Raw genomic sequence first — 17,203 nt, 5'->3', positions numbered from 1 at the left:
TACCAACTCAAAATTTAATACCTGTGATCTTGGTTCCCTCTTTAGTCTCAGCAGGGACACCAACACCATATTCATTCTCGCCTGTCACTCTGAAGTAGTAGACTCCTCCTTCCTGCAAGTCGGTCACCTTGTAGGTCAGTCTGTGGCATGTGTCAGTCAATCTAGTCCAACCTTTCTTGCTAGCCTCACGGTAATCAACAAGGTAATTCTTGACTGGTCCTCCTCCCTCAATCTCGGGAGTGTCCCAGGTTATAGTAGCAGAGGTCTTTGTGACTTCCTTGACCTCTATATGAGAAGGAGGTCCAGGTGAGTCTAGAACTCGAACAGTGAGAGTCAAGGAAGAGGTACCAGCTACATTGGACAGAGTGACAGTGTATTTTCCAGAATCATGGCGAGTCGCTTTTTCTAAGGTGATTGAGGTGAAGGTGTCTGTGGTATCAATTACAGCACGAACTCTAAGGTCAACGTCAGGCTTAGTCCAAGTAACACTAGGGATGGGCTTGGCTCTGAAAGGCACTGTCATGGTGAAAGAGCTCCCATCCTTTACAATAAGAGTCTTTCTCATTTCATTGCTAACATCAAAGGCTGGCTCCTCCACTCTTTCTTTGGCAATCTGTTTGTCTGACTCAGGACTGGGCTCGCTCACTCCAATCTTGTTAATGGACTTGACAACAAACACATATTCAGTTCCAGGTGTTAATCCCACCACTGTAAACTCAGTGTTTTTGGTATTCTGGACTCCAACAATCCATTCATCATCTAATGTCTTTCTGTATTCTACTCTGTAACCAGTAACAGGTGCTCCACCATCAAAAAGTGGCTTATTCCATGACAGGGTGACTGTAGTCTTTGTAGAGTCAATTATTTTAGGCTTAGCAGGAGGTGAGGGCAAGAACTGTGGATCTTCTGCCTTGGTGAGTGGACAAGGAATGCTAGGAGCACTGAGACCAGCAGAATTCTCTGCAAATACTCTGTATTCATACTCACATCCCTCACGAAGGTGTGAAGCTTTCACTCTGAGGTCATAAACAGGTTTCTTGTTGACACGGCACCAGCGGAGGCCAGTCTTCTCTCGCTTTTCAATTACATAGCCAGAGATACTGCTGCCACCATCAGAAACAGGTCTTTCCCAACAAATGGTCATTGCCTCACTTGTAACAGAGGTGACCTGGACATTAGTGGGAGCTGAAGGCACAGTGTATGGATCAGTGGCCTTTGTTGGCTCACTCTCCAGGGGCTCACCATCTCCATATTTGTTGACTCCTCTAACTCGAAAGATGTACTCATTTCCTTTGAGTAATTTTGTCACTTTGCATGTAGTTGCCTTCATGTCACCATAGACAAGAGTCCAGGCAAGGCGACTGGTCTCACGTTTCTCCACAATATAGTGCATGATTTCAGCACCACCGTTTTCCTGAGGGAGTCCCCATGAAAGGGTGCATTTCTCTGCTGTCAGACCAGAAACTGTCAAAGGTCCTGAGGCAGGTCCAGGTCTGTCCAAAACCTTGCAGTTGATAGCCACAGATCTGGTTCCAGCTACATTGTGCAGAGTCAGGACATACTGGCCAGAATCCCTCCTGATAGCATCCCTGACAATCAGTGTGGTTGTGAAGTTGGTGGAGGTGATTTCACATCTGGCCTTGGCCTCAATCTCCTTTCCATTCTTAGACCATGAAACAACTGGGAGTGGACGCCCTGTGATTTCAGCATCAATTCTAATGATTTCTCCAGCCTTAATAACAACCAGCTGTCTGAATTTATCTTCTAGGATTATGGTGGGAGGGTCTACGTCATCCTTGACAGTGACAGAACCAGTGCTTTCTGAAGGAGTACTCAACTGCTCTGTAGAATTTTTAGCAATAACACGGAAATCATACTGGACATCTTCTGTGAGACCTGTGACATCAAAGTAAGTCTCTTGTATATTGGTGAAGTTGCATTTCAGCCAACGGCCACTGGGAAGTTCTTGACACTCAACAATGTAACCAGTAATTTTTGCACCACCAACGTACTCAGGTTTCTCCCAAAAGAGAGAAACTGAGTTTCGTGTAATGTTTGTCACTCTGAGATTGTGTGGAGCTTCACATGGATCCCTGGCTGCCACAGGGTCACTTGCCCTAGTACATGGACCAATACCAGCAATATTTTCAGCATAGACTCTGAACTGATAAAACAGACCTTCTTCCATGCCTGTCATCTTAAACTGGTTCTCAGTCACCAGGCCTCTGTTGACCTTGGTCCACAAGATGCTGCTTTGGTCTTTGCTTTCAATGTGATAACCAGTAACAGGGCTTCCGCCATCACTTGCAGGCCTGCCCCATACCACGAGCATACCAGTTTTGGTGGCATTGACAACATGGATGTTGGTTGGAGGGCCAGGAGGCTCAAATGGATACTGAGCAACAACAGGAGCAGAATCAATGGCAGGACTCTTCCCATAACGGTTCTCAGCTGCAATGCGGAACTGGTACTCTGTCCACTGAATAAGTCGACAAACCTTTATTGATGTTCTGGCTACTGTGGCTGAAACAATTTGCCACGTGGTAGTAGTAGTGTCTCTCTTCTCCACTACATAGTTGTTAATCTGACAACCACCATCGTAGGATGGAGGATCCCAAGACAGAGAGATGAAGTCAGCGCTCACCTCATCCACCTTAATGTTGCTGGGTGGGCCAGGTTTGTCCAGAATTATAACTGAGATTTCAGCTGTCTTGGTCCCAACTGAGTTTGTTAGGGTAATCTCATACTTTCCTACATCCTCCTTGGTGGCATCCTTGATGACAACCTTAGATGAGGTTTTTGAAGTAAGAACATTTACTCTGGTTGTCTCCTTAAGTAAGTGGCCATCCTTCTTCCAGCACACCTCAGGATGAGGTCTGCCTTTGAAGGGTACATCAATCTTCAAATCATCCCCTGCTTTTACACTGTATGTGTTGAACAAGAGGTTGATAATGGGCTCCATTGTGATGTCCCTTACCACCACAGGGGTAGCTAGCGACTTGGCATCACTTCTGCCCTTATCATTCACAGCAATCACCCTGAAAGAGTATTCCTCTCCAGTTGCAAGTCCAACGATGGTAGCTTCCAGTGCCTTGACTTCACTGCACACAGTCCATTTGTCATCTCCCTTGGGCTGCATCTCCACAATATAGTTTGTAATCTTACTGCCTCCATCATGATCAGGTTTCTCCCAGGAGAGGGTGACAGTATGACGAGTAATGTCAACCACTACAATCTTACCAGGAGGCAGAGGAGCCTCAGACACCTTAACTTGATCTGTGGAGGCAGGCAGACCTACTCCCAGCTCATTCACAGCTAACACACGGAAATAGTATCGGCCTCCCTCCTGTAGGTCTGAAATAATGTAGGTATTTCTGACACAGTTGGTGCAAACACTGGTGAAAGCCATTCTCTTCTGTTCTCTCTTCTCCACAATATAATGTGATATCTTAGCTCCACCATCAATTAGAGGAGGCTCCCAAGAGAGGGAGACAGAATTTCTCTTAACATCTTTAACTTCAAGGTTGGTAGGAGCACTAGGGGAGTCCAGAACTCTGACATTGATGAAGGCTGATTTAGAGCCACTGAGGTTCTCAAGGGTCAGTACATATTTGCCAGTGTCAAATCTGTCAACATTCTCAATCACCAGCATTGTGTAAGAGCTTGTGACTTCAATTTGAGCACGTTCATTTAGAGTGCCATCGGCCTTTGACCATCTGACCTCAGGCTCAGGCTTTCCTCTGATTGTCACAAACAGACGCAGGGTGGCAGAGGCACGAACATTGACCATCTTCCTTAGGTCAGCATCTAGTTCAATTTCAGGAGCCTCTAGTTTTTCGGCGGCAATCACAGAACCAGGCAGGTCTGCATGCTCTCCTACTCCCTCGCAGTTAACAGCACTAATGCGGAAGTTGTACTCTGTATTCTCCTTCAGTGTCTTTACTGTGTAGTTAGTGGCTTGGACACCAGTGTGTGGTGTGCAAATGATCCATTCATCATCTGTAGCCTCTTTCATTTCAACAATATACCCACTGATCTGTGCACCACCATCATAGATAGGCCTGGACCAGGAAAGAGAAACTGTGGTGCCTGAATGGTCAGTGACCTTTGGGTTATTTGGGGGTCCTGGGGGATAAGTGGCATCACAGGCCTTGATGTATTGAGTTGGTGCACTGGGTTTTCCTAGACCAGCAGCATTTTCAGCCAAAACCCTGAATTCGTAGGAGTGCCCCTCTGTAAGACCAGTGCATCGGAATCTCAGGTCATTCAGCCTCTTCTTGTTGCATTTAGTCCATCTGATGCCATCCTTATCACGTTTTTCCAGGACATATCCCTCAATTTCAGCTCCTCCATTATCCTTTGGCCTCTCCCAGGTAAGTGCCATGGAGTCCCTAGTGACAGCACTGACCTCAGGGGTTGAGGGGGCACTGGGAGTGGTGAAGGGGTTACGAGCAACAACAGGCTCTGATTCTAAAGGCTCTCCAACACCATATTTATTTACAGCAGTAACTCTGAAGATATATTCATTGCCAGGCAGTAGTTTTGTAACTTTGTAGCTGATTGCCTGGATCTTGGGCTCAACCACAGTCCATGACAAACGACTGGTCTCTCTCTTCTCAATGATGTAGTGAGAGATGCCAGCTCCACCATCATGTGAGGGATGGTTCCAGTGCAGATAACATTTCTCAGCTGTGACCCCTTTGACTTCTAGTGGTCCATCTGGAGGACCTGGTCTATCCAGAACTTTGACATTAACTGGGATCATCTTGACTCCTCCCACATTAATAAGTTTTAGGACAAAGTGGCCACCATCCACTCTGATGCAGTCCTTGACTGTCAGGATGGTACGTGTGAGTGTGGTCTTAATCTCCATTCTTGGTGTGGCTTTGTCAATCTCCTTTCCATCCTTTAACCAAATTACCTCAGGCAGAGGTTTTCCAGTGTAATCAGCATCAATGACAAATGTCTCACCTGCATGAACAACAGTCAGATCTTTGAATTTTGAATCCATGGTGGCTGCTGGAGCCTCAATTTCATCTTTGGCAGTAATTTCTCCTGTGCTCGGAGAGGGGTGGCTCGAAATGCCAGCAGCATTTCTGGCAAAGACTCTGAACTCATACACACAGTCTTCAGTCAGACCAGTAAGTGTAAACTGTGTATCAATGATATTGGTGAAGCTGGCCTTCATCCAGCGGGTATCTGGGTGCTTCCTTCTCTCAATCACATAGCCAGTAATTGCACTCCCTCCATCATACTGAGGCTTGGTCCACTGGAGGGTCACATGGTTTCTAGTGATTTCAATAGCTTCAGGAGTTCCTGGTGGGTCACAAGGGTCCCTTGCTACTGTGCTCTCAGACAGCTTGCTAGCTGGGCTGATGCCAGCAATGTTTTCAGCATAAACTCTGAATTCATACTCAATGCCTTCTTCTAGTTCTGTAGTTTTGAAACGTGTGTCTGGGATTAGAAGCTTGTTTAGTTTAGTCCACAAGAGGCTGTTCTTCTCTTTTCTTTCAAGGTGATAGCCAAGAATTGGACTGCCTCCGTTGCTGATAGGAGGTTTCCACTCTACAACCATGCTGTCTTTGGTTGCAGAAGAAATGATTGGTGTTCCTGGGGCAGCAGGCTCATTAAATGGATACTGAGCAATAACAGCAGGAGAGACAATGGAAGAACTCTTCCCGTATCGATTTTCAGCTGACACTCTGAATTGATACTCAACGCCAGTCTTCAGATTGGTGACTTTGATGGTCGTCCTGGCAATAGTAGCAGAAACAATCTGCCATGCTGTGGTGGTAGTGTCTCTCTTCTCCACAATGTAATTATTGATTGGACAGCCTCCAGTATACTCTGGTGGCTCCCAAGAGAGAGTGACATAATTAGAGCTCACCTCCTCTATCTTTACTGGGCCTGTGGGTGGCCCAGGCTTATCCAGAATAACAACAGTGATCTCCTCTTTAGCTGTACCAATGCTGCTAGTGGCTGTGACAGTGTATTTACCAGAGTCCTCCTTATTTGCTTCTTTGATGTACAGCTTAGTACATGATGGTGTGCTTGATACATTTAATCTTGTTGTCTCCTTAAGCGCTTGTCCATCCTTCTTCCATTCAACCTTGGGAACAGGTCGTCCTATCACAGGAATCTCAATCTTTAAATCCTCTCCATGCTGTAAACTGTAAGTGTCAAATTGCATTTTGAATTTGGGCTCAATGGTTACATCTTTAGCAGTGACTGGCACAGCTAAAGGTCTAGGGTCACTCTTGCCCTTCTCATTGAAGGCTGAGATTCTAAATAGGTACTCATGTCCTGCACTGAGGCCTGTGACAGTGCCTTCACAAGTTTTGCTTGTGGCTGCTACCACCCATTCCTCTGAGCCCACAGGCTGCATCTCAATATAGTAACCAATGATTCTGCTACCTCCATCATGATCTGGCTTCTCCCAGGAGAGTGAAGCAGTTGTTTTTGTCACATCAGTCAAAGTGACTTTACCCACAGACAGGGGGGGCTCAGAAGTCTTTACTGATTCTTCAGTCTCAGCTGGCTGTCCCACACCAAACTCATTTTCTGCTAAGACTCTGAAATAGTAGATAGTTCCCTCTGTAAGGCCAGTTAAACGATAGCTTGTCTTTGTGCACTTGTTGTCCACATTACTGTAAACCTTCCTTGTGGACTCACGCTTTTCAACAAGGTAATTCTTGATTCTTGCACCACCATCAATAAGAGGAGGCTCCCAAGTCAGAGTGACACTTTCCCTTTTAATGTCTTTTACGGTGAGATTTAAAGGAGCCCCTGGAGAGTCTAGCACTTTAACAGAAACAAAAGCTGATTTGGTGCCAGCGCTATTTTCTAAGTTGAGGATATACTTTCCAGCATCATATTTGTCACAGATGTCAATTGAGAGCTGTGTGTAATCTTCACCAGTTTCAATCTGAACTTTACTAGGCAGTTCTCCCTCCTCCTTGGCCCAGCTTATCTCAGGAGTAGGGCGACCTTTGAATGGAATGCAGATTCTCATTGAGCCTCCTGCACGGACGACTATTCCCTTCCTCAGCTCTGAATCCAGAATCACTTCTGGAGGGTCAATCTTATCCATAGGTTTAACTACTCCCTGGAGCTCAGTGGGCTCACCAACACCCACTTTATTGATGGCACAAATGCGTACCTTATATTCTTGGTGTTCAATCAACTTTTTGATAGTAAACTTGGTAGCACTGACTCCGTAAGGTGGGGTGCATATGCTCCATTCCTCCTCCTCAGCCTTGGTAATTTCCACTGCGTAGCTTTGAATCTCACAACCACCATCATAGATAGGCCTATGCCAAGCCAGACTGATGGAGTCTTTAGTAGTGTCTACCACATGGACATTGGTGGGACAGCCTGGCTCAAAAGTGGGGTCACATGCTTTGAGATAGGGTGTTGGTGGACTTGGCTGGCCGACTCCAGCTGCATTTTCAGCAGATACTCTGAATTCATATTCATGGTCCTCAGTCAGTCCTGTTACTCTGAAACGCAAGTCTGTCACTCTGCGTTTGTTGCACTTAGTCCACCTAACTCCTGCTCTGTCTCTCTTCTCAACAATGTAACCAACAATCTCACTGCCTCCTGAGGTCTCAGGACGGTTCCAACATACAGTCATAGAATCCCTGGTAATGTTTGTGATCTCAAGATCCCGAGGTGAGCCAGGTGAAACAAATGGATTTCTCATGATAACTGGTGATGATTCAAGAGGCTCACCTATGCCATATTTGTTGACAGCCATGACTCTGAAGATATACTCATTTCCCTTCAGTAGTTTTGTAACCTTGAACATGGTAGCTCCACAATCACTGGAGACCACAGTCCATGCCAAGCGGCTAGTTTCTCTCTTCTGAATAACGTAGTGAGAAATGCTGGCTCCTCCATCATGCCTGGGTGGCAGCCATGACAGTGAGCATTTCTCCTCAGTAACATTGCTGATAGTAATAGGTCCTTCTGAGGGCCCTGGTCTGTCCAGAACCTTCACAGTGAAGGGGATAGTCTTACTTCCTGCCACATTTGTCAGAACCAGAGTATACTGTCCACCATCCACTCTGACAGCATCCTTCACAACAAGCAAAGCTTTAAAATCTGTGTTTTTGATCTCAGCTCTGGCTGAGTTTTCAACTTCAACATTTCCCTTGAACCACTGAGCAGTTGGAATAGGCTTTCCTTCCACGCTGGCCTCTAGACTGAATGTCTCTCCAGCATTTATGACAAGGGTCTGGTTGTACATAGGATCTGTCTCAGACTTTGGTGGGACAACTTCATCCTTAGCAGTTATGGATCCTGTGCTCTCAGAGGGCTTGCTGACAGCACCAGCAGCATTCTTTGCAATTACTCTGAAGTCATATTTGCTATCTTCTGTCAGGCCAGTAACTGTGAATTCATGTTCAATGATACTTGTGAAGCTAGCCTTCATCCACTTTCCTTCAGGAAGGTCACGTTTCTCTACTAGATAACCAGTAACTAAACTTCCACCATCGTACTCTGGGGGCATCCACCTGAGCTTTACTGAGTGCCTGGTCACAATCACAGCCTCAGGACGGCCAGGAGGATCACATGGATCATGGGCAACATAAACCTCAGATACTTTGCTACATTCACCAATGCCAACAATATTCTCTGCATAGACTCTGTACTCATACTCAATGCCTTCCTCAAGTGGAGTAGATTTAAATCTGCAATCTTGGATGAGCATTTTGTTTATCTTTGTCCAGAGAATACTGTTCTTCTCTTTCCTTTCCAGATGATAGCCCATAATGGCACTGCCACCATCAAATGGGGGTTTGTGCCACTCAACTACCATGTAGTCTTTAGTGTATGAAGAAACAAATGGTGTTCCTGGTGGGCCTGGTTCCTGGAATGGATACTGTGCCACAACAGGCTCTGAAACAATTGCATAACTCTTTCCATATCTATTTTCAGCATAAATTCTGAACTGGTACTCAGCGCCCGTCTTCAGATTGCTGATTTTCAGTGTGGTTCTAGCCACAGTGGCAGAAACAACCATCCAGTTGGTTGTGGTTGTGTCTCTCTTCTCCACCACATAGTTGGAGATCTGACAGCCACCTGTATATGTAGGAGGTTCCCAGCTGAGAGTGATGCTCTCAGCACTAATATCCTCCAACTTTACAGGGCCTGTTGGTGGACCTGGTTTGTCCAAGGTGATCACCTCAATAGTGGCATCCTTTGAACCAAGGGCATTTGTGACATTGATACTGTACATACCTGCATCATCTCTTGTAGAATCCTTTATGGTAAGAGTGGTATTATGTGCTGAGTCAGTGACATTGACTCTGGTGGTCTGCTTAAGGGCTACCCCATCCTTGGTCCAAGTGACTATTGGCTTAGGGTGACCAGCAATTGGGACCTCTATCTTGAGGTCATACCCCACCTGGACACTGTAAGAGCTTACCTTAGGTCTAACAGCAGGTTCAATAACAAGATCCTTTGCTACAACCGAATGAGCCAGTTGTCTCGGGTCACTTTTGCCCTTGTCATTTACAGCAACGACTCTGAACTGGTACTCCTCTCCCTTAAGTAGGTTTGTCACTATTGTCTCCAGTGCTTTCACGCTAGCACATACAGACCAAGCTTCACTGTCCTTGGGAGCCAGTTCAACTTCATAGTAGGTGATTCTACTACCACCGTCATGCTGAGGCTTTTCCCAAGTTAGAGTTACAGTGCTATGAGTAACGTCAACAACACTAACCTTGCCAGGTGGCTGAGGTTTCTCAGATATCTTAACCGGTTCAATAGTTTTAGCAGGAAGACCCACACCATATTCATTCTCAGCCAGTACTCTGAAGAAAAAGATTCCACCCTCTGGAAGAGGTTCAACTTTCCATGACATCTTGTTGCAGGTAGTGATGGGAGAGTAAACTTTTCTGGTGCTCTCACGCTTCTCAACAATATACTGCTTAATCTTTGACCCACCATCCAGTTGTGGGGGCTCCCAGGTGAGAGTGACAGAATTCTTAGTAATCTCTTTCACCATGAAGTTAGCTGGAGGACCAGGGGAGTCCAGGACTCTGACACTTATGAAGACTGATTTTATTCCGCTAGCGTTCTCAGCAGTGAGGGTGTACTTGCCACTATCAAATCTGTCAACATTCTCAATGACAAGTGATGCATAGCTGCTTGTATTGTCAATCTGAGCAGTTTCCTTAATCTCACCGTCAGCCTTGCCCCATTTCACCTCAGGAGCTGGACGTCCTCTCACAGGAACAAACAACCTGAGAGTACTTGCTGCTCTGATGTTGATCATCTTTCTCATATCTGCATCAAGCTCAAGATCAGGAGCTTCAAGCTTCTCCTCCAAAAGAATTTTTCCAGGAACATCGGCATGCTCACCAATGCCAACCTTGTTGATTGCACACACTCTAAATTGGTATTCATGCTTTTCCAGAAGTTTTGTCACAGTAAATTTTGTGTCCATGATTCCTGTGGGTGGAGTGCACATAAACCACTCATCAGATGCACCATTACATGCCTCTACAATGTAAGCCTGAACCTCACAGCCACCATCATAGATGGGTTTGCCCCATGTTAGGGAAACAGTGGATCTCGATGTGTCTACCACCTTGGGGTTATTTGGTGGGCCTGGTTTGAAGACAGGATCCAGTGCTTTGTAGTAGACTGTTGGCACACTAGGCATGCCAACACCTGCAGCATTCTCAGCAGCAACTCTGAATTCATAGCTATGGTTTTCGAGGAGCCCTGTCACCCTAAAACGCAGCTCACTAACATTGCGCTTGTTGCATCTGGTCCATCTCACACCATCCTTGTCACGTTTCTCAACAATGTATCCCTGGATGGGGCTGCCACCATCATTAGTTGGTCTCTCCCAGGTCACAACCATAGAGTCCTTGGTGATTGTGGAAACTTCCACCCCTGTTGGTGGGTTGGGAGTGACAAATGGATTTCTGGCAACCATGGGCTCAGATTCCAGTGGCTCGCCAACTCCATATTTGTTAACAGGAACCACCCTGAAAATATACTCATTACCAGGAAGTAATTTGGTGATCTTCAAATTCAGTGTCTGAACTTTTGGTTCAACTACGGTCCAAACCAGTCTGCTGGTTTCTCTCCTCTCAACAATATAATGAGAAACATCACTTCCTCCATCTTGCAAGGGAGGCTTCCAGGAAATGGAGCATTTCTCACTAGTGACCCCATAAATGGATATAGGCCCTTCAGGTGCACCAGGTCTGTCTAAGACCTTAACATTAATATTAACTGATTTCTCTCCTCCAACATTCTTTACGAGCAACATGTACTGACCTCCATCAACCCGAATGGCTTCTTTAACAACAAGACAAGCTGTGAAATCTGTGTTCTTAAGCTCTAGGCGAGCTGCTTCGGTAATTTCTTGACCCTCTTTCAGCCAGTGAATTGTGGGCACGGGTTTACCACAAACAGCAGCCTCAAGTTTAAATGTATCTCCAGCATTAACCACTACAGCCTGGGAATATTTAGCTTCCAAGTCAATCCTGGGTGGATCCACCTCATCCTTGGCAGTGATAGCTCCAGTAGAATCAGAAGGCTGGCTGAAGACACCTGCTGCATTTTTGGCAATGACACGGAATTCATAAATCTGATCCTCAGTAAGTCCTGTGACAACAAATTCAGTTTCAGTGATGTTGGTGAAACTGGCCTTCATCCAGCGACCAGCTCCCTCCTTCTTCTCAATAATGTAACCCGTGATCTTAATACCACCATCATACTGGGGTTTTGTCCATCTGAGTGTCACTTGGCTTCTTGTTATAATGACAGCTTCTGGTTTTCCTGGTCTGTCACAAGGATCTCTGGCAACTTGTATTTCACTCACTTTGCTGGCTTTGCTGAGGCCAACAATGTTCTCAGCATAAACTCTGAACTCATATTCAATACCCTCCTCTAGGCCAACAACCTTGAATCTGGTTTCTGGGATAAGTTGTTTGTTCTGTTTCACCCACAATATATTGTTTCTCTCTTTCAGTTCTAAGTGGTAGCCCAAAATCGTGCTTCCACCATCATTGTTGGGCTTCTCCCATACAACCACCATGCTCTCCTTGGTGGTTGACTGAACCACAACAGAACGTGGTGAACTTGGCACTTCAAAAGGATACTGAGCAAAAATAGTATCAGATAACAGGGCTGAAGACTTGCCATATCTATTCTCTGCAGCGATCCTAAATTGGTACTCAGATCCAGTTTTCAGACGGGCTGCTTTGATAGTGGTTCTTGCCACTGTAGCTGACACAATCTGCCAGTTAGTGGTAGATGTGTCTCTTTTCTCAACGATGTAATTATTAATGGTGCAACCACCATCATACTGCGGTGGATCCCAGGACAGGATCACGCTGTCAGCAGTGACCTCATCTAGCTTAATTGGACCCGTTGGAGGACCAGGCTTATCTAAAACAATAACACTGATATCTGTGGATGTCTCTCCAGCTGTGTTAGTGAGTTTGACAGTATATGTTCCCACATCATCTCTGCAAGCCTCCTTAATGACAAGGAGAAGATTTTTGTCTGTGGCTTCCGCATTAACTCTTGTTGTTTCCTTGAGAACAACACCATCTTTGAGCCAAGTTGCTGTAGCCTTGGGATAGGCAGCATATGGTACATCTATCTTCAGATCATCCCCTGCTAGCACACTAAATGTGCTGAAAATGAGTTTGAATGTTGGTGAGATGACCAGGTCCTTAGCAACCACAGGCACATTGAGAGGGCGTGGGTCACTGACTCCCTTTTCATTAATGGCTGAAATTCGGAACATATACTCCTCCCCCTGTGTAAGGCCAGATACATGAGCCTCGTTGGTTTTTACAACCATGACCTGGGTCCACATCTCACTGCCTTTTCCTTGCATCTCAACTGCATAGCCAGTGATTCTGCTTCCACCATCATGGTCAGGCTTTTCCCAAGTTAATGTGACACTTTTGCTGGTAACTTCACGAAGCGACACTTTGCCTGGGGGCAGAGGCCTTTCTGATACTTTAATTGGTTCAAGAGTCTCTACTGGGAGGCCAATGCCATATTCATTCTCAGCCAAGATTCTAAAGAAGTACATCTTTCCCTCCTCCAGGTCTCCAACTTTCCAACTAGACTTATGGCAGCTGGCACAGACAGTTGAATAAGCCTTTCTGGTTGATTCACGCTTCTCCACAATGTAGTTGCGGACCCTGGAGCCACCATCAATGACAGGAGCATCCCAAACAAGGGAAACTGAATCTTTAGTGACCTCCTTGACAATCAGATTCTGAGGTGCTCCGGGAGTATCTAGCACCCTGACATTAACAAAGGCTGTCTTGCTTCCTGAAGCATTCTCTATGGTCACAGTGTATTTACCTCCATCATACCTGTCAACATTGTCTACCTGAAGAGTGGTGAATGATGGGGTGATTTCAATGTTAGCTTTATCTAGAGATTCTCCGTGCTCTCTAGACCATTTTACTTCAGGTGCTGGTCTGCCCCTGATAGGGACAAATAGTCTGAGAGTACTGCAGGCTCTGATGCAGACCACCTTACGCAGTTCTGCTCCAAGTTCGATTTCTGGAGGAACCTGTCTTTCTTCAGCCTTGGGGGTTCCAGGAACAGTAGCAGGCTCTCCCACTCCTTCACAATTAGTGGCAGAGATATTGATTTTATACTCTTGGTTTTCCTTCAGGTTGGTGATGGTGAATGAAGTGGCTGTCCAGCCATTCTTAGGAGTCTGAATTGTCCACTCATCGTCGTCAGGAAGGCAGGTCTCCACAACGTAACCAGTAATTTCTGAACCACCATCATAGACAGGCTTGTTCCATGCAAGTGTGATAGAAGACTTGGTTGTGTCCAGCACTCTGGGGTTCCCTGGAGGTCCAGGCTGGAAGATGGTGTCTGTGGCTTTGTAGAAAGGACTGGATGGGCTGGGCTGACTTAGTCCAGCATTATTCTCAGCAAGAACTCTGAATTCATATTCATGTCCTGGTGTGAGGCCTGAGACCTTGAATCGCAAGTCAGTTACAGTCCTCTTGTTGCACTTGACCCAGCGCAGCCCAGTCTTATCCCTTCTTTCAATTATATATGTGTTTATTCTGCTGCCCCCATCATGTTCAGGGCGATCCCAACAAATAACCATAGAGTCCTTGGTGATTATTGTGACTTCAGGCTGCTGTGGTGGGTCACTGGGAACATAGGGGTTGGCACAGATGACAGGTTCGGACTCCACAGGTTCACCCACACCATACTTGTTAACAGCCATGACTCTAAAAATGTATTCATTGCCCTTCAGAAGCTTGGTGACCTTGAACCTATTTGCTTGAAGATCTGTGGCCACATTTGTCCAAGCCAGCCTACTGGTCTCTCGTCTCTGAATGATAAAGTACTCAATCTTGGCACCACCATCATGTGTTGGATGAAGCCAGTTAAGGACACATTTCTCAGCAGTGACATCTGTTACAGTGAGGGAGTCTGGAGGTCCTGGTCTATCGAGCACCTTGACATTGTATATGAACTTAGCAAAGCCACCAGGATTGCTGGCAGTCAAAGTGAAAGTACCACCATCCCTCCTCAGTGAATCTTTGTTTATTAAAGTTGTGTGGAAGTCAGATGTCTTTATCTCCATTTTGGCTGTATCCTCAAGCTCTTTTCCTTCTTTGGTCCATACCAGAGATGGGATTGGCCTTCCAGTCACACTGGCCTCCAGCTTGAATACCTCTCCGGCCATGACAACAACAGGGCTGCTATATGATGCATCTACATCAAGCCGGGGCTCTTCAATGTCATCTCTGCATGTGATTGCCTCAGATGGCTGGGATGGAGCACTAACAGCGCCAGCTGAGTTCCTAGCAAACACACGGAATTCATAGATTGCATCTTCAGTCAGACCACTAACTGTGTAGATGGTTTCTAGAATGTTGTTGAAGTTTGCTTTGAGCCAGCGTCCATTGGGCATCTCTCTCCTCTCTACAGTGTATCCAGTAATAGAAAATCCTCCATCTCCCTCTGGCTTAGTCCACGACAAGGTCACCTCATGCCTGGTAATATTCAGTGCTACCGGCCTACCTGGTTGGTCAACTGGGTCGAGAGCATACATGGGCTCAGAGGGTTTGCTGGGTTTGCTGAGACCAGCCATATTTTCAGCAATAACACGGTGTTCATATGCAATTCCATCAACAAGGCCTGTTGATTTAAAGATATTTCCAACAACAAAAGCTTTGCTGATCCTCTGCCACAGAATGCTGTTTTTCTCTTTTCTGTCCACATGATAGCCCAGAATGGCACTGCCTCCATCAGAGGATGGCTCATTCCAACTAAGAGTCATAGAATCCTTATTGAAAAATGTGACCACAGGAGTGCCTGGCTGGCTTGGGACATCAAATGGATAGACAGCTAACACTGGTTCAGAGATAATGCTTGGTCCAATGCCATATTTGTTCTGGGCCTTGACACGAAACTGATACTGGGTTCCGGTAGTGAGTCTGGCTGCCTTAAATGTGGTGCGGATCACTGTAGCTGCCAGCTCCACCCATGAAGTGCCAGTGGTCTCACGCATTTCAACAATATAGTTGTTGATGGGAACACCTCCATCATTTTCTGGTGGATCCCAGGACATCAGCACGTAATCACATGAAACCTCTTCCAGCTTAATAGGACCAGTTGGAGGTCCAGGAATGTCATGGACCAGGACTGTGATTGTCTCTGACACTGTACCCAGCATGTTCTTACCAGTCATAGAATACTGGCCTCCATCTGTCCTCTTGATCTCATTGATGTTGAGAATAGTTGATGTTACTGTGGATTCGATGTTGATTCTTTGTGTCTCCTTGAGCCCTGTATCTCCCTTCTTCCATGACACCACAGGCCTGGGTTTGCCTAAAACAGGAATCTCCACCTTCAACCGATCCCCCGCCTTAGCAATGACAGTCTTCTGGTAGACCCCACGCAGGTCAAATGAAGGAGCAGAAGTCTGTTCTTTGATAATAGCTGGCCTGCTCTCACGGGGATCACTCCTGCCTGACGCATTGACAGCTATTATACGGAAGGTATATTCGGCACCCTCAATCAGATCTGTTACAGTATAATCCAGAGCCTTAATAGTGGCCACATGGACCCACTGGTCAGTGTCCTTCTTTTGGGCCTCAATGACATATCCAGTGATCAAGCTCCCACCATCATGAAGGGGCTTGGTCCATGCAAGGCTGGCACTATCACAGGTAACATCAGTGACGTACAAATTTTCTGGTGCAGAGGGGGCTTGGGACACCCTGATTGGCACTGGGGTTTCAGCTGGCTCACCTACACCCAGGTCATTCTCAGCTGAGACACGGAAATAGTAGTAAGCTCCCTCCTCGAGGTCTGGAATTTTGAAGGAACACTTCTGCCATGTGGTGCTAAGCACTGTGTAGGCCTTCTTGGTGGCTGCTCTTTTTTCAACAATGTAGTTATGAATCTTAGAACCACCATCAATTATGGGAATTTCCCACTGTAGGGTGATGCTGTTTTTAGTGATCTCTCTAGGTTTGAGATTGACTGGTGGCCCTGGTGTATCCAGAACTTTCACATTAACAAAGCCAGTCTTCTTTCCGGCAACATTCTCCAGACAGAGGTGGTATTTTCCAGCATCATATCTTGTGCAATCAGGAATAACCAGCAGAGTGTAGGACTCTGTGGTATCAATGTGTGCACGTGTTTTCAGGTTAGTATCATCCTTGCTCCATGTGACTTCAGGGACAGGGCGGCCCCTGATAGGAACAAACATGCGGATTGAAGCACGACATCTAACTACCAGCGTTCTTCTGAGCTCGGCATCCAGCTCAAAGTCTGGCAACATCTCCTGGTCCACAAGTTCAGTCACTTTCTCAACCTCTGCAGGCTCACCCACTCCCTCAGAGTTTACGGCACTAACCCTGAAGTGATATTTGCCTCCTTTTTGGAGTTTACCAATAACATATTCAGTAGCTTTCAGTGGATACTGTGTCTCTGTCTCCCAATCCTCATGTCCTTCCTTTTTATATTCAACAATGTACCCGTCTACTTCGAGACCACCATCATAGTGGGGTCGGCCCCAGGTGAATGTGGCTGAGTTTTTGGTGGTTTCTGTAATTCTAGGGTTGGATGGGGGACCAGGTGGATCTAATAAACAGAAAAACAAGAATTTAAAGAAGTTAATATAGGCAATTTTACATTTTCAAGGCTTGATTTGTATTTTCTAATGCCCCTG

At 46.1% G+C, this 17,203-nt stretch overlaps 1 protein-coding gene across 1 annotated transcript in view; it reads right to left on the bottom strand.

Annotated features, from left to right (window-relative positions):
- Window positions 1–17,203, bottom strand: part of ttn.2 (titin, tandem duplicate 2) — a 266,459-nt gene that overhangs the window by 37,007 nt on the left and 212,249 nt on the right. The window contains exon 206 of the mRNA XM_030724391.1: window positions 22–17,115. Coding sequence (XP_030580251.1) covers window positions 22–17,115 — 17,094 coding nt within the window. The remainder of the gene's footprint in view (window positions 1–21; window positions 17,116–17,203) is intronic.

The sequence above is a fragment of the Archocentrus centrarchus genome, unplaced genomic scaffold (assembly GCF_007364275.1).
Source record: "Archocentrus centrarchus isolate MPI-CPG fArcCen1 unplaced genomic scaffold, fArcCen1 scaffold_36_ctg1, whole genome shotgun sequence".
Lineage (NCBI taxonomy): Eukaryota > Metazoa > Chordata > Actinopteri > Cichliformes > Cichlidae > Archocentrus > Archocentrus centrarchus.
Note: the sequence above shows the minus strand (reverse complement) of the source record. Positions and strands in the feature narration are given on the sequence as shown.